Source organism: Rhagoletis zephyria, unplaced genomic scaffold (assembly GCF_001687245.7).
Source record: "Rhagoletis zephyria isolate East Lansing unplaced genomic scaffold, Rhagoletis_zephyria_1.1 Rzeph_scaffold_01233, whole genome shotgun sequence".
Lineage (NCBI taxonomy): Eukaryota > Metazoa > Arthropoda > Insecta > Diptera > Tephritidae > Rhagoletis > Rhagoletis zephyria.
The window spans coordinates 114,736-136,823 of record NW_016158317.1 but is presented as its reverse complement, the minus strand read 5'-3'; the positions used below and the strand labels follow the sequence as shown (position 1 = coordinate 136,823).

At 34.3% G+C, this 22,088-nt stretch overlaps 2 protein-coding genes across 15 annotated transcripts in view; one reads left to right on the top strand and one right to left on the bottom strand.

Moving 5' to 3' along the window:
• Positions 1 to 2,654, top strand: part of ebo (exportin ellipsoid body open) — a 9,897-nt gene extending 7,243 nt beyond the window's left edge. The window contains exons 8-11 of the mRNA XM_017616621.1: positions 1,250 to 1,419; positions 1,486 to 1,698; positions 1,758 to 2,181; positions 2,263 to 2,654. Coding sequence (XP_017472110.1) covers positions 1,250 to 1,419; positions 1,486 to 1,698; positions 1,758 to 2,181; positions 2,263 to 2,337 — 882 coding nt within the window. The 3' untranslated portion in view covers positions 2,338 to 2,654. The remainder of the gene's footprint in view (positions 1 to 1,249; positions 1,420 to 1,485; positions 1,699 to 1,757; positions 2,182 to 2,262) is intronic.
• Positions 2,655 to 12,991: 10,337 nt separating this feature from the next.
• HDAC4 (histone deacetylase 4) overlaps positions 12,992 to 22,088 on the bottom strand; it is a 76,740-nt gene continuing 67,643 nt past the window's right edge. For all 14 annotated transcript variants that reach the window (XM_017616611.1, XM_017616620.1, XM_017616615.1 and 11 more), the window contains 6 exons: positions 18,895 to 19,200; positions 17,903 to 18,775; positions 15,265 to 15,384; positions 14,738 to 15,172; positions 14,538 to 14,671; positions 12,992 to 14,479 (listed from right to left, as the gene is read on the bottom strand). In XM_017616611.1, the coding sequence (XP_017472100.1) occupies positions 14,425 to 14,479; positions 14,538 to 14,671; positions 14,738 to 15,172; positions 15,265 to 15,384; positions 17,903 to 18,775; positions 18,895 to 19,200 (1,923 nt within the window). In that variant the 3' untranslated portion in view covers positions 12,992 to 14,424. The remainder of the gene's footprint in view (positions 14,480 to 14,537; positions 14,672 to 14,737; positions 15,173 to 15,264; positions 15,385 to 17,902; positions 18,776 to 18,894; positions 19,201 to 22,088) is intronic.

Here is a 22,088-nt window from a genome sequence, read left to right as displayed (position 1 = left end):
ATTAGTTGAGAATTGGAATACTTAGTGTGTCAACAAAAATAATGAATTCTGATATACTAATAAATTAATTACTTTAAAATCTTTATGCTTACGATTACATCTATGTATTTTGTATTTTCAAAGTTTAAAAGCGGTCATAGGACTTTTTTAGAAAATACTTTTGGCTTACCTTAGTGCGTTTATTCGGCACTGTGTTCTTCATATTTACCCCCCTGCGACTAAAACATGCTCCTCTGCAATAACGACACAACTAAAACTAAAAAAAAAAATCCTTACAACTGTTAAATTCCTCATGTCTCTAATCCTTCTCTTATCCATGTATAATCCTTATTACGTCCTTTACTAATCCTTGCCACTTACTTAAGTAAGGATAATTAGAGACACGATAGACTTAAGAGTAGTAAGAGCCTTTTTTTGAGCATGTTTTGTTGTATCGGGCTTTCAGGTCCTTCACCAAGAACAAATCTATATACTTGACATCAAAATTAATTCACTACAATTGCTTTTATGGCAATATCGACATTATGAAAAGCAGTTTTGGTAGGTTTATGGAAGACATACTTAAATTAATAAAAAGTAATGTAAAAAAATATTTTTTTAAAAATAAGCTTTTATTTAACATGTTTAATCAAAGGAATAAAATAAAGTAGTGAAAAACAAAAGATTTTTTAGCAAGAAAATTTTGTCAAAACTGCACTAAAATGAATAAAATAAAATAAGTTAAGGTCTCGTTAAAGTTACTAACGTTTTTTAAAAACGAAGTAAATTAGTACAAATTGTTAGTAATTTTCATTAGAGTTTGAATAACTCCTTTCACTAAATGGGCACACATTTAAAGACTTCTGCTTTCGCTACCTATAGATGTCCTTCTAGAAGGACTTTTAGAGAATTTCTTTCAAAGCTGCTTCCTTAATTCATAAAAATCATAAATCTTAAAAGCATTTGCTTAAGGTTTATATCAAATATGTTTTATTGCAACTTAAAAAGTATATCAAGATTCATTTGTAATGCTAATTAATATAAACTTATACATTCGCGTCAAATGTAAATAGGAAAAATCCTTCTAGAAGGCATGTAGGGCAGCACTTTGTTTAGCCCTTCTTGGGTAAGCCTTTGATAATGGCTTCACTTAGTGTGTAATCAGCTTTTTAAGCCCACTTAAACATACCTACATACCTACCACACTACCAAAAACTACCTAAAAAGTGTATTGAAATTTCATTGCTTTTAATTTTTTCTTCAATATTAGCCAATCATCACGAAAGCATTAATGCTTTTCAACAATTTCGGCATAAGCAACAATGTAATATCCATTTCTGCAGCCGAGTTCAGTTTAAGTATACTTCGTAGTTTGTTAAACCAATTTGGTGCGCAATTTATCAAAGACATGATCGCGCTCTACATAACAGTCAGCAGCAGGTTAGTGGTGCAGTTAACAGCCTATGAACTCTGTACAAATAAGTATTGCTGCCCCTTTTCTTGCAGAGAACAACTGAGTTTTAATCAGTTGGCAGTTTTGGAGAAAATATTGCAGATGTTCCAGATCATCGTACAGCAGCCGGGAAACACTTGGACCACCATGCTGCCTTCCATTTTAAGTTTCACCATTGACCAGGTGCTGCCTTTAATACAGCAACATGACTCCAGCTTGGTTGACGGCACTGATTTAAGCAGTATGGTCTATGTGCTCTTTGATAGGTGAAATTTAATGATTTTCAATGATATCATTTTACTATTTTTATGTATTTGTTGTGCAGTGTTTTGCTTCATAAGTGGCAGTATTTCTACAAACCGCATGTACAGTATAATGGTTCGCTGTTGCATACCAGTAGTGATAATATGCATCCAGAACATTTTATGGCCATTCTGAATGCTTACGGACAAGTGCTGGTGTCCGGCAATGATCCAAATCTCGTACGCAAGGTTTTGCTATCGATGCAGACTGTTAATGAGCGTTGGCGCCTATTTCAGCGCGCTCTCTTCCAAGACAGTCTACTCACCTCATTTCAGCGCGCACTAATAAACATATTACTATCTGGCGAGGGTTCACTGCATTTCGACCTATTGGCGAACGTACTTTACGCCATGGGTCAAGTTGATAATTTAAAGTTGCGCGAAAGTTTTGTAACGGCCGGATTTCCAGTGAATCCGAAATATTTGGACGTGATCTGCTTATCAACTGTAAGTGATATTCAATTTTAAAATGCGAGTTTGGATTTAAACATATTCATATTCTTTTTTTTTTAATTTTATTTTCAACAGGACATTCCAACATTTTCACAAAAGTTATCCCAACTGATACAGGATGCGCATAGTGTACATCTAACGCAAACATAAAAAAATCATAATTATCGTGACATTTTCATACGCCACTAAGCATGTGTAGAACATAAGTTTATATATATAAGTAAAGTATATGTATGTATGTAATAAATTTATATGTACGCATTTCGTGTAAGACAAGTTTACAGTTTTTAAATGACTGTTTTATAAATATTTGTATTTAACGCATATACATCGCTAGCTTAGAGTGCAAAGTTGGTAAGTCCAAATTTAACAATTGTCCAGGTGAGGAAAAAACTTCTTATAGCCATTTTCTTCAAGTATTTCGCAAAACTCTGAATACAACATTTTGCCGGTTTAAAGCAAAGCAAAACTCCATACAAATCAGAGGGATTCGATCTTTATTAAAAGCTTTCGAACTATTTTGGCCTTATCGAATTTTCGGAGCTTCATTTGGACTTTTGGCAAATTTTCCTTTCATTGAATATAAACAAGAAAACATAAAACAAGGACCGACCTTTACCCTTTTCGAAACGGTGCATTTTTTTATTTATCTAGCCTCCATTATCAAAATATGATTTTTCATAAAAAGTGAAGTTAGCAACTTTTCGCTCTAAGCTAGCGACATACATATGTGTTTATGTATGTGCATACATAGATTAAACGAAATGTACTGTATGGTATACATGTATTGTTACAACTACCATTAACTATTTTCATCTATCTTAATCTGCACAGCTGATATTAAGGTACATCGTACGTTGATTTTTTTTTTGTTGCCTTCGTATCTAAGTATTTTAATTGCATAATACATATCGCTGCCTTAATATAGAAAGGCCCTATCTGACATCGTCGCTGATATACAAAAAGCGGTAACTAACTAAAAGTTACGGCTTTGTGCATTTCAGCGACGATGTGAGATAGGGCCTTTCTATATTAAGGCAACGATATGTACATACATACGTATGCTACTATTTATACATCTTATTGTTCATTTTTTTTTTTGTTTGAACTCTTTACCTAATATACAGTTTATTGTAATTTATTATGTCACATGTGTATATGTTTATATAATTTTTACGCTGTCCAAATTTTGTTCACTTAATTTTTTATACAACTTTTGTTAGTTTCTAATTACCGTTAATTTAATTTGGTATGGCAATATCTTGCAATACCTATTGAGCGAAACCACTTCATTATCATAAGGTATCATTACAATAAAATCAAATTATAAAAATTGTTTTACATATGTAAAATGTGTACGTTTAGCGTTCATCCATAATGTTTCATGCGTATAACCCAAATTTTACGAAAATTCAATAAAATAAAATAAAAATACCTTTCTAGAAAAATGAACTATTAAAAATAAAGACCGTTTGTTGTAATTAAACCTATGCTGAACTTAGAATCAGACCATCTGCCCATAGTTATCTCGATTGATAAACCAGCCGACTTTGCTTCCACGGATCACCGGACTTATGTCAACTTCTCCAAAGCTGACTGGAAAGGCTTCGCGGATGTTACTGAAAGCACCTTCACTGCCCTACCCACACGAACCGACGTTCACGTAGGTGAGCTTAAATTCCCATGGTTGGGGCTGCTGCTGCCCCGTCCGAATTTTCCTGCTGAAGCAGCTGTCCTTGCCGATGAGCGTGACAACCTTTATCAGGCCGATCCCGGGAATCCCCGTATCAGGGATCTCAACTCGCGAGATTTGGCAATTAGTTCGTGAGGAAGAAGTGCGAAGAGCATCTGAAGACCTGCAACTTCGCCTCTGGTGTGAGTAAGCTCTGGTCAACCGTGAGGTCACTGTCCAAGCCGACGAGGCGCGACGATAGGGTGGAAATTTCATTCGATGGTCACACCTCGTCAGACCCGAAGAAATGCTATTTTAGCCGGCAGTTCATATTACATCCTCCGGTGGCTAAGGCCAAAAGTCCACTGACCAGAAGGCTGCACAAACTGCCCAAAAACCGTGCACCACTTACTTTCACCAGCGGTGAAGTCAAGGTGGCCATCGGGAAGGCGAAAGCCTCCAAAGCCGATGAACCCGACAAAATGTGCATGCCGATGCTGAAACAAAGCATATCTCACAGAGGTCCTTAACCTGTCAATGGCCATTCTCATCATTCCTGATGTGTGGAAACCGGGGAGAGTGGTCCCACTGCTTAAACCTGAGAAACCCGCTAACAAAGGAGATTCTTATCGCCGGATAATGCTCCTTTCCCCGGTCGCGAAGACACTAGAGGCCCTGCTACTCCCGTAGTTCATCCACCACCTGACCCCAGTGAAGCATCAGCATGGTGTCCGTAAAGTGCAAAGCACAACAATAGCACTTAACGCCATAAACACCCAGATAACTCGTGGCCTAAACCGCGACCTCCCCTGTGAGAGAACAGTCCTAGTTGCATTGGACTTATCAAAGGCGTTTGACAGCGTGTCATTGCATCGTCAGTAGTCTTTCGAGATCAAAGAATCAAATAAGAGGTTCCATAAGGTGGTGTCCTTTTACCCTTACACTTTGACTTCTTGTTAAACTATGCTGCGTCTGTTTTGTCGCCGGGGACTATTAGGACGCAGTTGATGAAGCTGCAGACCTGCCAAAACACGGCACTCAGGACAGCGACAGGATGCCTTCTGATGTCGTCGCAACATCGAACGCGAATTAATCGTAGCGCTTTCGACAGATGCAATATTTTGAAATGAAACAAAATGGTTTTGAAAGCTAATGTTATTCCCTTTCACGGAAAATACTACCATTGACCTACAATTACTCCTTGAGTTGTAAAAAATAGTGTTCTTCAAAAAAAAAAACATGTAAAATCCACTGGATTTGTTCCAAAAAAAAAGTTTTTGGATGTTTTATTACACTAACATTATATATTTTGAGGCGAGAAATACGATTCGACTGTATGTATAAAAATAGAAAAAAATTTAACACCTCAATTTAAGAAATGCATTTTTTTTATTTGCAAGCAGCTGTGCTATTCAAGATCTTTAATTTGAGCCAAGGGTGAAGTCTCAAGGCCCTTTGGGAGCCATTTTTATAACGATTCTGAAGTTAAGCTTCGACATTTTTGCATGTTTTTCTTCTAATTTCATTTTTCATTTCATTTTTTCTTTCTAATTTCGAAGTTCAAAAATTCATTTCTTAAATTGAGGTGTTAAATTTTTTTTCGATTTCCAAACAGTGGAATCGTGTTTCTCGTCTCAAAAGCTCTAAAATTATTCTATCTCTAAAATTATTAGTCAAGGAGTAATTTTGGGTCATTGGCAGTATGAAAGAGAATGAATTTCAAGAGGAAATGTTGGTAATTTTAACTCTACCTAGAACTCGAGCCACAAATGAACAAGAATAAGAGCTTTCAGCAAATTTATGGTCCTATCATACATGGCATTACATATGGCAACTGGCTACTGACTGGGCCCCTTTTTGAAGTCTCCCAACCATGGTACAATAAACCATTATTTATAAACCATTATTTATAAACCATTTATTGTACCATGCTCCCAACCAATTATTAAGGCGCATCCATACAAGGTGCTGGCAATTGCATATAAGTAAAAGTTCCGTGTATTTTGTTATTGCTTTTTGGTACATCAGGATGTCCAAACGAAAGGGAATAGGAGATAATTTTCGTCATTTCGATTTGTTGACATCCTAAAGTTGCGCCATTTCGTCTTGGAAGACATTCTCCTGTACTAGTAGAGACAAAAATATCCAATCAGCTGTTCAATCAACACCAACTTGTATTGATGCGCCTTGACCAATTATCTGGCAAGTAATTTTGACCTACCACTCAGTTGGATCCGGTTCTATTTATAGTCCGACTAACTTAAAAAAAAAATATTTTGCTAATAACTGTCGCCCTTTCCAGCGTATTTCGGCCATGGTAAAGTTTATATTTAAAAACAATCTGACTATCGGAGACGGCATAACACTGTACGTACCTCCAATTTTGTGATACCATCAAGAATCACACCACAATTTGTAAGAGAAATTCGGCCAAGCACTTGACGAAATTAATTCAGATTAAAATGTTTTATTCTTTCCTTTTATTTTTCTACTAGCGTACCACCTTTGCTGACATAGCGTACCCCCAATGCACTATGGTCTCAATGCCTGTTTTTCTTGCTGCTATATTTTAGATAATCAGGCACTTTGGAGTGAATTTCAACCCCTGCCAATTTTAATTTTCAAAGTCCCTTTAAAAGATCCTGACGTCAGAGAGAAAAACTAAAATCGAAATTTTACTGCATATATTTGGCCCATGGCTTCGCGAATATATTGACTTTTTGTGTGTAAAATTGCCTGTCGCACGTGTATGTATAATTAGCTTGACATTTATAAAAAAAATATTAAATATTAAAATATTACAACGATATAGACATAGTGCAGCGAATTAAAATTCAGCGGCTCCGCTGGCTTGGCCATGTCGTTCGGATGGACAGAAACGCTCCTGCTCTGAAAGTATTCAACGCGGGCCGCGATGCTGGTAACAGAGGAAGAGGAAGGCCTCCTCTGCGTTGGAAAGACCAGGTGGAGAAGGACTTGGCTTCACTTGGCATTTCCAATTGGCGTCAGTTAGCACAGAAGAGAAATGACTGGTGTGCTGTTTTGGACTCGGCCAAAATCGCTTAGGCGGTTTCAGCGCCAATTAAGAAGAAGAAGAAGAGATTAAATATTAAATAAACAAAAGAAATATAGCAAAAACTGGTCAACATAAGGCGTTTCTATTATTGTCACCATTGCAAATTACAAATCTCTTAAAAAAGGCCGGGATCCCGGGATTAACATCCCTATTTTGCACTGCTGTACTGCTCGCATGGGAGCGTAATGGGAGATCTCCTAAGCACGTAATTAAAGAATGCTCTCTGAGGCATGATTTGGGAGCAATAAGCGAGATTTGCAGGTTTTCTACTCTGTGATTGCTCGCTTACATTTGTTTAAACTTATAAATGATTGTATTATTTAACTCAAAATGTATTTCAGATTGTGGAGTCAGCATTTAAAGCGTCTAAGTTCCAGCGTTTCCAATCTTGCCCCATCCACAATTTTTACTGGTTACAGCCGGAAATTGCCAAAGGAGTGAATCAAATAATTTTTCCAGGAAAGCATCTTCGCTACACAAATCTTGTGGATCATATAAAAATATATACCTATGTATGTACATTAGGGTGGTCCAAAAAAATGCATGTGACAAAGTAAAGTCGAAATATTTATGCCATCACCCCCTAGGATTGTTCTATACCGGAAAAATATACGCCTTTTTTATTTTGAAACCAAAAAATATTTATCTTTTTTGGCTTATTTAACCATTGTCTCTTTGCAACTATAATTTATAGGTCCGCCAAAAACCCACAAAAACTCCGAAAAATGCAATGGGCGGACCAATAAAAAATCGTTAGAATTAAAAAATGGTTAAATAAACAATTGGGTATTATTATTGAAAGTCTCCTGAAGAGAAGCAGAGTTTTCCGATCGAAAAATATTGATTTTCAAGAATTCTTTACCATTTCTACGAAAAGTTCTTTTTTTCCCATACAAAATACATGGAAAACTTTGAGCGCTTTGAGCCACCTCTAAATATTTTTTGATTTCCAAATAAAAAAATAGGGGTGTACTTTTTCGATATAGAACAATCCTAGGGGGTGAGAGCATTACAATTCCGACTTTACTGTTTTTGGACCACCCTAATGTACATACGTATGAATAATGTTTGAATTTGTCATTACTCTTCGATATTTGTTTTCTAATTCTAGTTAATAATAGGTTTGTTCGTCGAAAATCCAGAAAGAATTATCTAACACTCAAAATATCAGAGAGTAAGAAAAAATTCTCCCAAATTCATTCTCCATGTTGAGAAACTTGCAAATTTCTGCACGAACGCAAATTTGCAGGAATTTGCAAGTTTCCCTGCTAGCTGGTGTCCACGGTTACATTTTAAACATAATAAATTTTTATAGAATTTTTAAAATTCTTTCAGCATAGACATGTAAATTTCTTCTGACGTTCTTTAACATACATTTCCATTTCTTTATGGTACTAGCTGTAGGGTTTCTTAAATGGACTCTGGTTGCAATTGCATTCCGATTGCGAATACATTTTTTTTTCAGCGGAGTACAGTTCAAATCACTGGACCATTACCTAAATTAATTATATCAACAAGTATTTTCTTCCTTTTTTTCAGAAAAAATCGCTCATCTTTATACATTTATAAAAATGCAACCATGTGCCACAATCATATGTTCTTCGTGATTGCAAATTCTTACTGGCTAAAAATTTTCCAGCAAGAATTTGCAACTTCTCTCCAAGAGAACTGTCACTTTACGCAGTTTCGAAAATTGTGTTGGTTTGGGCCTTTGTGAATTAAGGTAACGATATGTACTTAAATTTTATGAAATAAATTAGAAACTTTCAACAATTTTTTTGACTTTTTAACTTCAGCACGTCATCTAACCTTCTTCTTCTTACTTACCGGTACAACCGTTAGTCCGTTTAGGCCGAGATTAAGAAACTTCGCCAATTTCCTCTGCCTTTTGCAAAGTTCTAAAGCCAGTACAGTTCGTCATTCCATTTCTTCGGTAATCTTCACCCATGCTAAAAGGACCATATATCTTACGTAGAATGGTTCTGCCGTAAGTCCCCAAATCATAATAACCTTTGTTCCGCATCATCCACGTTTTTAGCTCACACTAAATGGCGAGAAGAGAGGGACCCTGCTTTTTAATTGCTTGCCGAGACCAAAGTGGCATTTGTTGGCAAGAGTTAGTTTATTCTTCGGTCGATCTTCCACATAACTTTTTCGCATTATTTTCCTAAGAGATGTACATATGTACATACATATTCGTCTTAGTCATTACCTACGTAGATATATAGGTACCACATATGAAAATCAATGAAAAATGGATGAAGTTATGACATTGAATAAAATTGTTTCTTATTCTAAACAAAGCACATTCAGTAAGAAATCATTTTCTCCTATAATTCTCAGTCGAATTAAATTGTTTGTTTGACAGATGGGTAGAGTGCCTGCTACAAAATGAACTTATTTTCTTTATAGATGGCGCTGTGGGCCACATATTTTTAAAATACAACCCCGGCGCCACACAGTGTTGAAATTGAACTTTTTTCGTGACAAATTCACGTGATCACGAGAATGATAGCAGCAAGCGAAAACAATTCAAAGCGTTTTAAAGCTTTTAAGTTAGAGAATATACATACATACATACATATTTTGCTGCTCTTGCGTCAAGGAATCCATTTCCATTACATACTTTTTTTATGTCAAAAAAATAAAAAAAATTAAAATTTTACTTTTAATATTTTTATTGAGCTTTGTACCACGATTGTTTATTAGGAAAAATTTAAAAAGCAACAAAGTCTAAGCGGTAGAAGTTATAGCACTATTTTACTTTTGAAAGGAATTTTGAAGGTCACATTGAATAAAAAATTACTTTGACATTCAAAAGTGAAAATTTTATTTTTTGTCCTTTTTTTACCTAAAAACAACATGCATTTGCAAAGAAAAATTTTAAATACGTTTTTCGGTTCCTGCGACCATGGAAATGGATTCCTTGACACAAGAGCAGCCAAATATGTATATTCTCTATCTCAGAGGCCTTAAAACGCTTTGACTTTTTTGCTAGCTGTTCTCATTCTCGAGATATTAAAATTTGTCACGAAAAAAGCTCAATTTCCACACTGTGCGCCACCCAGCAGAAAAAAAGAATCATTCAATTCATTTAAGGTATGTATGAGATAATGGCTCTTGACTGAATCGTATTTACTTTTTTCTACGTACAATTATGAAAAAGTTGATTTTCACAGATTAAGCATTAGAAAAATTACATAAAATTACTTGGAATTAATAGTTCTGCTCTAAACATGACTAATAGGAAAGTTTCCTTACAACTTTAGGACAAAATGCCGTAAAAATGGGGCAATACTAAAAATTTTTTTTTTCAAAATATCCTACCCCTTTTCAACTCGTTTTTTTTTAACTCAAACCTTCTAAATCCATATCTAAACTTAAAGTTGCTTAACACTTAACTGTGCCATTTTGTTGTTCTAGGAGTTATACGACAATTGCACGATTGAGAGAATACAAAGGTTGCGCCGATCTCGGACCGCTATTCCTCTCTTAACGAATTTGACAGAATCGTTGTTTGCATGACGTCACACTTGTGCAACTTGTTTACGTTTTCCTTGCAACATTTTTTCTTCTTCTTCCATTCTTGCTCACGTTTTGGCATTTCTCTCTCGCAATTGCACCAGTGTGACGTCACACAAAAGTTATTCTCAAAAATCCTCTCTGATCGGCGCAATCTTGTATTCTATCATTCTTGCGACAATTGTTTCTAATGAAAACAGTTACTCGGCTGGAGTTACGACCTACATACATTACCAGGTCACTTAAAAAGTTTACGCAATTTTCTTGATATGGTTACACCGTATAGCGTCCGGCCGAACGCGATTTTTGCCACAACCGAAAGTTCGAATGAAGCCGAACTATTTAAATTTGCATCAAATTGAAGACATTAGTGGGTGGTTTTATTGTAATCGATCACATGCAAATATGTTTTACACTTTTTATTATAGTTAAAGTTTATGCTTATTTTTGGCAAATACTCTGCTAATTTTGCTGAGAACCAAACCGGACGCAGACTTACAGATTTTTATGTTACCAAGCTCTAATGATCAGTCGGACACTAGTAATACGAATAGGAAGGGGGCTAACATTTTTTTTAGAATAAGAGAAATAATTTTTTCATGTAAGAATTAGACTCGGAGCTTTGCGAATATCCACAAAAATTGAGGTTGGAAAGTGTTTAGAAAATAAGTGAAATATAATACTCATGACTACAGCATTTTAGCTACAAAAGAAAATTTAGTTTTCGATTTCGAGAAATAAAAAAATTTAACAACATTTAAATTTTTAATTACAATCGATTTCTAATTCAGTTGTGCAAGTCAGGAACCGATCCAACCCACTACTCAATGAACGCAGCAACGGCGGCTAAGAACTAGGCGAGAATATACATAATTTTTATTTCTATTGCCACAAATAGATCTAATTTTTCTTCCGCGAAGTAGAATTCGACATTTATGAATCAGGAATTGTGTATTAACGCTGTCGTCGTCTGTCTAGGCTATATTAAAATAAAAAATATATAAAATATAGACAAATACACAAGTCCATAAACATTATTTAATTAGGATTTGTTGTATTTTATTGTCGGAAAAGGAACAAAGTGAGCTACAAATTGGCGCAGAGCCTTATTGTGAACTCCTTTCAAGGATGCAACTATTTATAAATTTCCTGAGTTAAACAATTTGCGAATCAAAAATATAGACTCATAGCCTTATTCATAAAAAATAAAGTAGCCAAGGCACGTTAAACAGGTAGTATCAGTAGAGCAAAAACTACATTTGCGTGTATTTTGTTGTTGCTTCTGGTATCGAAAGTGTCAACAACTGTTCTGAATTTTTTCTTCTAAATCAAAGCGTGCCATGTGAAATACAAAAAATTATAAAAAATAAAAAATTGAAATTGGAAAAAATAAAAATTGATGCAACTTTCTTTCCTAGTAAATTTGTTTGCTTCTCGAAGCATTGATCCATCCTTTGCAAGGCCCAGTAATCAGCGGTCGTGCTGCCGAGTTGGGCGAACGTTCCAAAAGCTGCTATTCAATCGCTTGTTTTGTATGGAAAAAGGTTTCACAAGCAAATGGATTTTAACAACTTATAATTTTCGTGAGAAAAAATTAAAAATATTTGACATTTTCGAGACCAAATAATTTGAAAATAAATCAAATCAGCTGCTCTACTGATACTACCTGTTCAATGTACCTTGAAAGTAGCTTTACAAAAGGTTTATATAATGAAAAATGTGTGAAAAAGTCAATTTATAAAGTTTTTTAAACCTACTTTATTTTTTATGAATAAGGCCATTAGTAGACAAAAAGCTCATTTTGTCACAACATTTGCAATTTTTGACAGTTTTAAATGTAATAAAAAAATAAAAATTTTGTCCCTCTGCTTGTTGTAATCTTCCTTTCACTTGAAATTTCCATTTGTAACAATAAAGCAACATTTATTTTGTTCAAACATGCATGTGCGTGGAATCACCACATTAGTGAATTCTTTTTTGAAGCGTGAAGACAGCATAAATTAACTTAAATCCACGCCCGACTATGCATATATAAGTATGTTTATTACTTTGTATATTGTACATTTATGTAATACTTCTATATTGATAGTAACGTATCTTCACAATGTTTTTATTCCACGATCAAAGGGAGACAGCCTTTCGTTAGTATAAATGTATATTTGTGAAATACTTCAAACAAACAACTGCCAAGTCACTCCAGGAGTGGTTTAAATTAAATATAATAAAAAAAATTAACATTTATGTACAAAAAATGGTTCCATGACAGTCATTGGTGCAAGCTTTGTGGAAACCAGCAGATTTGGAAAAGCAGCAAGACATGTAAAGGTTACACTTGAGGCGATTACCGTAACCACTCTTAAAAGATATACTGTGAGGTTGCATGCTTTCCTTTCCAGCGCCTCAGCCGACATGTAGCGTCTCCCCGTTTTCCCCAAAATGGCTCATTTTTATATAGTACAATTCCGCAAATTTTTTTTTGCTTTTAAAATTAAAATTGAATTGTGACGGTTACTCCACCAGCTCTGATTTTTTTTAATTTTCAACACGTCATTCTGGGCACATTGGCTGCTTGGTTTTCTCGTTCTAATATTATATATCTGCACCCTAATGTTTGCGGATGTACTTTCAAGGTACTGCCAATATAGGAGTATTACATATATGATTGCACGCATGCAAGCACAAATCATAAGTATATGCATATTAAATAAAGTTGCTGCTTACTTCTAAATTACATTTAAATACATAGTACATAGGTACATACATTTGTAGTAATCATAACATATAATTTTTTATCTCAAACAACGTAGGCCTACAGTTACAAATACATACATATTTTATTGAGTTTAGATAGTAATAATTAACATACATATGTATTTAAAAATGTTAAAACTAAAATTTTATTAAAATCAAGTAATTTTAAAAATTACAATGAATTTTAGGTAAATCTGTGGGTTTGACCGTTACAATGATATCATTTCGCGTTATTTTGTCTGTTATGAGAGACGGTGGTTAGTTGGTGACAATTGCGCATGGTCATTTAAAATTATTTTGTTAATTTTCTTAAGAATTTCGCCCTTGATTCAATCGTTAACTTTTATCACATTTTTATTGTTTTTCTTCTAAAAATATGTTTTATGCTCTTTGAGTGTGATATAAACGCAATAAAATTGTTGCTAATGAAAATGAGCTACTACAGTTTATCTTATATACATACATACCATAACATTAAAAATTCTTTCCTAGCCACTATCTTATAACATTGAATCAAAATTCAAGAAACTCTCTGATTTTATTTTATATGTATTATATTATTATTATTAAATATCAAAAAGCATGCATATGCATTATACTCGTATGTATTTGCACAGATACAAATCAATGTAAATATATGCACCCACAAATATCTTTTAACGAGTTGCATGTACATCTATCTGTATGCGTTTTTATGCAAGTGTATTATTTTTAAAATATCAAATTTTTTATGTACGCATACATAGAGTACATTTGCTTTAACTATGTATACAATTAACTATATCAATTCTGTTTTCAACATTTTTCCTAAGCTTAGAAACGAACAAATTACATCGACAAGAGATATCTTCATTTTTTTCCAATCGCCTTTGAAAAACATCAGCTTCACTTAAATGCTGTGGCGGAATTTTCCCCAGGAATTCCTTGCCGTATAGTTTCAGCTTACAGACAAAAGTGGAAAAATACAAAGAAAATTTTGTAAACAGAAATAGAAACACCGCATCTATATTTTAACATATTCCACACATGTACAAGCAGCCGTATTTCCACAGCCGTCTGGGCGCGTAAATTCAGTATCCACACTGCTAAAGGATATTTATAATTGCCCGCGGCCTTTTTTTTAATGTATCAGCTACATATGTACCTATATGCAGGCTTAAGTGCAATGATCGCGTTCAAAATCAGTCAAAAATCGTTCGAGTTTTGCAGTTTTAAATTACTTGACTTCGTCTTGATCCATTGGCTCTTCTGAGTCATCACGAGATAAAGTTCTGAAAAGGCGTATGTGTACACTTGTATGTGTGCTTGCTTTAAAACCCTAAATCGTACCTGTTCATCGATTGCATTGAAAGGCCGGCCATAGCTGTAACGGTTTCCGATTCGTCGCGTTCAATTTTTAACGCCTCGAGTGCGGATAACCCGACAGTATGAGCCAAACGACGCACACATGGCCAGTGTTGTAACTGCAAAAATTAATAAGATTTTTTTTTTAATAAAAATTTCGCCTAACTTACGCGCGAACTGTTTACCTGTATTGCAATTGTTTTCTGCAATGTATCTATCGCATTCTGACAAGGTTGTCTATTAAGCTCACTTTCCGCAATCGCAGACAATGGATCACCGAGTAGTGCACGTACACACTCTTGTGCAGAATCACAAATTGCCGGTAGGTCATAACCACCCTCTAGCGCCAGCACCACTTTACCCTCAGCTAATTGCATAAGTTCACGCGTCATAAAACCAAAACATGCCGGTGACACTAGGTAACCGCCTAAAGGTGGCGGATGACCAGAAGCAGCGTCGAAACCAGCCGACACCAAAACAATATCTGGGTTAAAACACTTTGCGATTGGCATCACAATCGTACGGAATGCAGCAATATATTCAGCATCGCCTAGTGGCGGATCCAGTGAACCAGACCAGGAAATGTTGACATTAAAACCAGCGCCGGCGGCAACACCGCACTATGATAGCGAACGAAAATAAAAAAGAATAACAAAACAAAATAGTTATTTACAGTGAAAATATTTGAGTTGCAAAATTTAAATTCAATTACCTCAGTGGAGCCGCCAGTGCCGGGGAAAAAGTTGCCATCGTCATGCCGGTGTATGGACAAATACAGCACATCAGGGTTATCATAGAATGCTTGCTGTGTGCCATTACCATGATGCACGTCCTAAATATTGAAAATATTTTTATATTCGCATCTGTTTCTATTTTTTAAGTGAAACTTCTTTAACGGCTGTAGTGAATTGAAAATTCCTCACGAAAAAAGGTAACATTTGAGATGCAATAAAAGTGCATTATCAGTGAATTATCGAAACATGCTTGCACCGGGTTAGTATTAAGATCTATAGCCATATCCGCGCGAGATCACAAAACTCGTTGAAATTTGAAATTACTAGAAATACATACTTATGTTTTACGGCATATTTTTAGGCGAAGTAAATATGACAGTAGTGATTTAACCGCTCATAAGCACAGGACAGTAGGATTAAGATTAATGACCCAATTCTCATGCAATCGCAAAACTCGCCGCGATGACTATTTTCGTAGGTGGAATGAAAAAAATACGCCACAGAAACTTGATTTTATTAGCACTAACATTACGTACTAAATTTTGTTTCGTATTTTTTATGTGCTTGTAAGTTAGTTTTCGCGACATACTTTTATGCGAAGAAATTATGACTTCTCGCTATTTCGGCGACATTTGTCAACACTAGAGCGAGTAATTTTTATGCAAAATACGGAGCATAGAAATATGTACGACATACAGTATCGGTCATATCTATAGCACGCCATTTAAAAGTGATATTGTGTGCCACTTATTTATTTATTTATTTTTAAGAATTTTTAATAAAAATTTAGTTCATTCTCAGACAAACCCCATATATACCCAAGTTTAACAATTTGTAGAAAACTTCAAAAAAGTGCAACAAAATTTCACCTAAATTTCAAACTTTTTTCTCGGAAGTGTTAGATTTTTTTTGAGTACACAGTTTTTTAGCTCCTGCAATTTTAGTCTGATAATGTGCAAATTTCAAGTAGCTACGAATTACCGTTAATTTTTTAGAATTTTTTTTGTCGCATTGGCTTCCATATAATGAATAAACTCAATTTATTTGTATATGTAAGAAAATCGCAACACCTTTGGCGAAAAAAATTCTAAAAAATCAACGGTAACGTTTAGCCATTTGCAACTTGCACATTATCAGACTATAATTCATTGGGCTATAAAACTATGTACTCAAAAAAATTCTAACACTTCCGAGAAAAAAGTTTCAAATTTATATGAAAATTTGTTGCACTTTTTTGTAGTATTCTACAAATTGGGTTTATATGGGTTTTGTTAGAGAAAGATATATATTTTAATTGAAAATTCTTAAAAATAAATAAACATAAGTTGCACACAATATCACTTTGAAATGGCGTGCTATAGATATAACCGATACTGTAACTACAAGCAAAGTGTGTAATTTGTATACATTTTGCTTATACAAATTACGCTTTGCTTAGTTATGTGGTACATATTTCTAGGCGCCGTATTTAGCATAAAAAATCGCGCTCTAGTCATCATGGATAAGAGAAGAATAAAATTAAAGGCCCTATTATCACCATTAGGACTAGCCATCGGATTTATATGCGGAAAAATAAGCCTGTTTGTTTATTTTGCTCATAGTTATGATGTTACATGTTTTTAGGCTTATTTTTCAGCATAAAAATCCGATGTCTTATGATGACAAAACGCACTACAAAGCATGCTGAAAAACTTGACTTTAAGCGCTCTAATAATGACAGTTTTCCACGTTATAGTTGTAGCCAATTAGGTACATGACAACGACGAAACAATTAATTAATTAATCCCAAGGGTTCTTACCCTCCATTCGCGCCCAACCGACACTAGGGGCGCAATGCTTATATTCGGCGTCAAAGTTTTAGGCGCAGTAGTTAAAGCAATCGTTATGCGATGAGTTTTGTCATTGGCGTGGGAATAGGGCCGTAAAGTTTAAGATTATTCTTCAGGTATGTATTCGTATATGTATGTATATTGCAGCTATTAACAAAAATCTATTATCTACACTTAGGTCTCTTTTTATGCGGTTCTTTTTTATGCGGATTTGAATTTATGCGGTTTTTCAAACCCTTTTTTCGCTATAGCGATTTTGCTTTTTTTGAGAGTTTTTATTACTTTTTTTCAATGTGTAAGAGACAATGCTTCTGATAAATAATTTGTCTTTGTATTCTTACATAATTCCTGAATTTTTATATTTTTGTTTAAAATACAGATACTATTTTATTTATTGCATTATTGATCGGTTTTACATGGAATAATAAGTGTTGAAGTGAAGAAATAAATTGTTTTTTTTTTGCTTAATTTGCCTCGCTGGATTTTTTATGCGGTTTTTTAGGATTTTTTACATGGAGTATCTGAATTTATGCGGCTTTTGAAAATGCTGGAACGCATCCCTTTTTTTTATATGAATGTAAAGAACTTTTTTATGCGGATTTTTTTTGCGGCTTTCTGAGGAACGCATGTACCGCATAAAAATAAAAAGACTTAAGTGTATATCTTTTTTGGGATATAAAGTAAATAAAATATTTAGTTGTAAGTTTCGCGTGATGAAACGATCAGGAAATTGCTAGAAGTTTCACAGTGTAACCTAAGTCACTTATTTATATGCAAATGTACTCACCCAATCCACAATCAATATACGCTTCACTTCTGGCATACGTTGACGCAGCAATTTTGCAGCAATCGCTATGGAGTTGAAGAAGCAAAAGCCCATCGCCAAATTTGCCTCCGCATGATGGCCTGGTGGTCGCACTACCGCAAAACCATTTTTAATATCGCCTTTAGCTGTTTTAAAAGCCAGATCAATAACACAACCGGCAGCCATGCGTGCAGCAGCTGCAGTATGGTCCTTATTCCAAGTAGTGTCCAAATCTACACCATAACCTCCACAGGATAAACGAACAAAACTCGACGCTGGTGGATTATCCAACTTCTGCCGATTCAGTTGACACGAACTCGAAGCAAAGAGCATAGTATGCGCCTCTGTGTGCACTGTTTGCAATTCTTCCAATGTAGCTTTACGTGAACGCAGGCGATCGCAGCGCTTGGCCAAATCAGTTTCAATTAGACGGGCCCAGATACTCTGCAAACGCCCACTATGCTCCGGATGAATTGAATTATCACCACAAGTGCAGGCATGTTTTTGCATTAGATTATCATAAGCGAGACCTGTAGTTGTTTTATGATGGGTAGAATAATCAGTTGCAAGCTTGCTACTGGCTCCAGCAGCAATAACTGATTGAATGGCAGGTAACGAAGAAAACGCACTGGATGCTGTCGCGCCGGCAGACGAGTGCTCGAGCACTCGACGCCGATGCGGCACCGTGAGATTAACTGGAGGAATATGGTCAGCTGATGAAGAAGTAATAATAGGTGGGGCATATTGACCAGTATCTGGAAGTTGACTAATGCCATTTGGGCCCATATGAACCAAAGGGCTAGATAGAGTGCGTGATAAAGGACGCATTAAACTACGTGCAACTGAATCATCCATCTATACGCGAAATAAAGTTGGAAAAAAAAATAATTTTTTAATTTAAAATAACTTAAAAATCTAATAATGCAGTCAAAGGAATGTTTATAATATACATACATATCTATGTAGGTACGTACTTGTAATGCCTGTCTATACAACAGTTCCCGTTGTTGTTGCAGATACTCCTGATCGCGCAACTTACTTGGCGTGTTGGGCAAGCATGCGCCCAACGGAACATTCGTCGTTTCTGGCAGATTTTGTGAGGTACACGTGGGTACAATACTTGTAATGACGGTTTTTGGTGGCTTCTTTTTATCCGTCAGATCAATGACTTCGGCCGAATCTTCTTCCTCTTTTAGTTGTGGTTCCCTATTAGCGCTACTACGATTGATCAATGTTTGGCGTATTTTCTGCGTAACCAACATGTGTGCCTGTTGTTCAGCCTGCAAAAAAGTAACGTCCCCACATAGTTCGAAATTACATAAGAGTTTCTGATTTAGTTAGTCCGTTTAGCAGAGACATAACTATTATAAGTAATAATAATAAAAGTCAGTCAATAACACTGACGCCAGATGCCACTATCCAATTTGTATGTAAAATCGCTCGTCGATTCAGAAAATCGAGCTAATTTTTTTTTTTGTAGGGATACGTTTATGAAATATTTGCAATTTACCGTTATTCAGCTTAAAAAAATAGTAGTTCCAATTAATCAGGTATATGTTACGAAGCAATTAAATAATCGTAATACAAGGTACGGAAAATGATAGAAAATAAAATTCTCCATAAACCGTATATAGATTACTTTTCGATAGCCCTGATAGTTTCTGAGAAATTAATTAATCATTCCCGATTTTTATGTTTTTTTGATGAAAAAATGCAAAAAATTCAAACTTTAACAGGGAAAAAGTCAAAATTGTCAAATGAAAATGCGCAAGGAGTTTTTGTATGAAATATCAGCAGAAAAGAGTGTTACTCATACGCCACGTACACCTGAGTAGGCAGAGTGTTTGCATCGAAAACAAGAGGTGTGAGAAATAATTAATTAATTTCTCAGTAACTATCGGGGCTATCGAAAAGTGATATATATATAGTTTATGGAGAATTTTATTTGTTTTCATATCCCGTAATTTGTATTACGATTATTCAATTGGTTCGAAAGATATACATACGTGATTAAGTGAAACCACTATTTTTTAAAGCTGAGTAACGGTAAATTGCATATATCTCGAAAAGTTATCCATAGAAAAAAAATGATCTCGATTTGCGGAATCACGGAGGAATTCTACGTGGAAATTGGATAGTGGCATCCATAAAACATATTTTCTGTAAACCAGTGTAATTATTATATTAAGATAAATATTTTTCGAGTCATCCATCATTATTTTTCAAGGACTTATATTATAAAAGTCCTTTCATAATAATTATCAGAGAGATAATAACTTTTATTATATTAAGATAAATATTTTTCGAGTCATCCATAATTATTATTCAAGGACTTATATTATAAAAGTCCTTTCATGATAATTATCAGAGAGATAATAATTTTTAAGTCTTCAAAGACTTTTATTTTAAGACTTATATTATTCAAATGATCATTGAGATATATATTTTTAAGTCTTCAAAGACTTTTATTTTAAGACTTATATTGTAAAAGTATTTCATAATTATTATGAGCGCGAAAAAATTTTTAAGTCTTAAAAGACTTTCAGCATTAGTTGGGGGCCAGGCTAGGTGGGTACCAGTTCGGGACTAATTGGGGAGTAGTTTGGGACCAGTTGGGGCCTGGTTTGGGACCCGTTCGGGACTATCTACAACATTTTTGCGCACTCATAATTATTATCAGAAGACTTTTATAATATAAGTCTCAAAATAAAAAGTCTTTGAAGACTTAAAAATATTTAACTCAATGATACTTATTATGACAAGACTTTTATAATACAAGTCTCAAAATAAAAGTCTTTGAGGACTTAAAAATATTTATCTCGCAGATAATTATTAAGAAAATACTTCTATTATATAAGTCTTAAAATAATAGTTATCGATGACTTAAAAAATTTTTCTCACGCATAAATATTATTAAAAGACTTTTATAATTCTTAAGAAAATTTTGATGACTTTTTTAAAACCGATGCCGATTCCTTAAAAAAAAACTACCAGAATATAAATTCATTCAAGAACAAATGCTTTTAATAAATTCTAATAATAACAAAAGAAAAACATAAACAAATAACTAAATAACATTACAAAACCAATAATCATCCAAGAATCTGTTCACTTATTTCTGTACATACATAAATATATTTAAAAAAATAGTAAATCGCTTATACATATCAATGCAATACTTTGTTCCATAGTCTTTTTCTCATTCAATGTAAAATAAATGAAAGTATTGTTGTAACGTAAATAATTTAACAATCCAATGAAAAGAACCCGAAAGATTTAGGAATTCAGCGATTAATTCAAGGATAATCATAACAATACATACAGTGACGAAAATATAAATCCGGAAGAAACATTTTAGCATTCTTTGGTTATTTCCCTTTCGTTTATTTAATGTTTATTACTTTTTATGAAAGTGTAGCTCGTTTTCTAAAAAAAACGTGTAAGTAAAAATTTCAAACTTTGTACAAAAATTAGCAAAATTTCACAGCGTATTTATTAAATTTTCTAGAGACATTCTGAATATGCAACTTTATAGCCCATTCAATTGTATTATATTAAGTGCAAATTTTTACCGTGGATTTTTAAAAATTTTTTGTAGAAAGGTTGCTGATTTTCTCCATACAAAAAAAAAATATATATAATAGACATTTTTTAAACAAAGAAAAATGGCCAAAACTTGCTAAAATGTGTCTTCCCTATTTACATTCTCGCCACCGTACATCATAAAAACGAAACATGAGAACAAATTTATGGCAGAAGGACTCAGATGCATTAATATTTTAAGATTTTAAGAAATTAAAAAAGTTAAAAATAAATAACATGGAATGAAGTGCGAAAAAAGGAAAATGAATCGACTAAGAGTCCGATGCCGATGCCCATTTTTTGGCCGATATTAGCCGATGCCGATACCGATTAATCGGTCGGACTCTAGTTGGCGCGCATTACAAGCGTTAACTTCGAAATAACATAAGTTTTTCAGATTTACTTAGCCTCGTTATGGGTATTTTTTAACTAATACTATTGGCCGTTTTAGCAAAAGTTCAATTCTAAATTATAAACACTATTTTCGGCTTTTAATGCAAAGTGCCAAAAATTCTAAATTCATTAATAAAAAAAAATCTCGATATTTAAAAAAATAACCTAATTATTGGAAGGGAAAAAACATTAA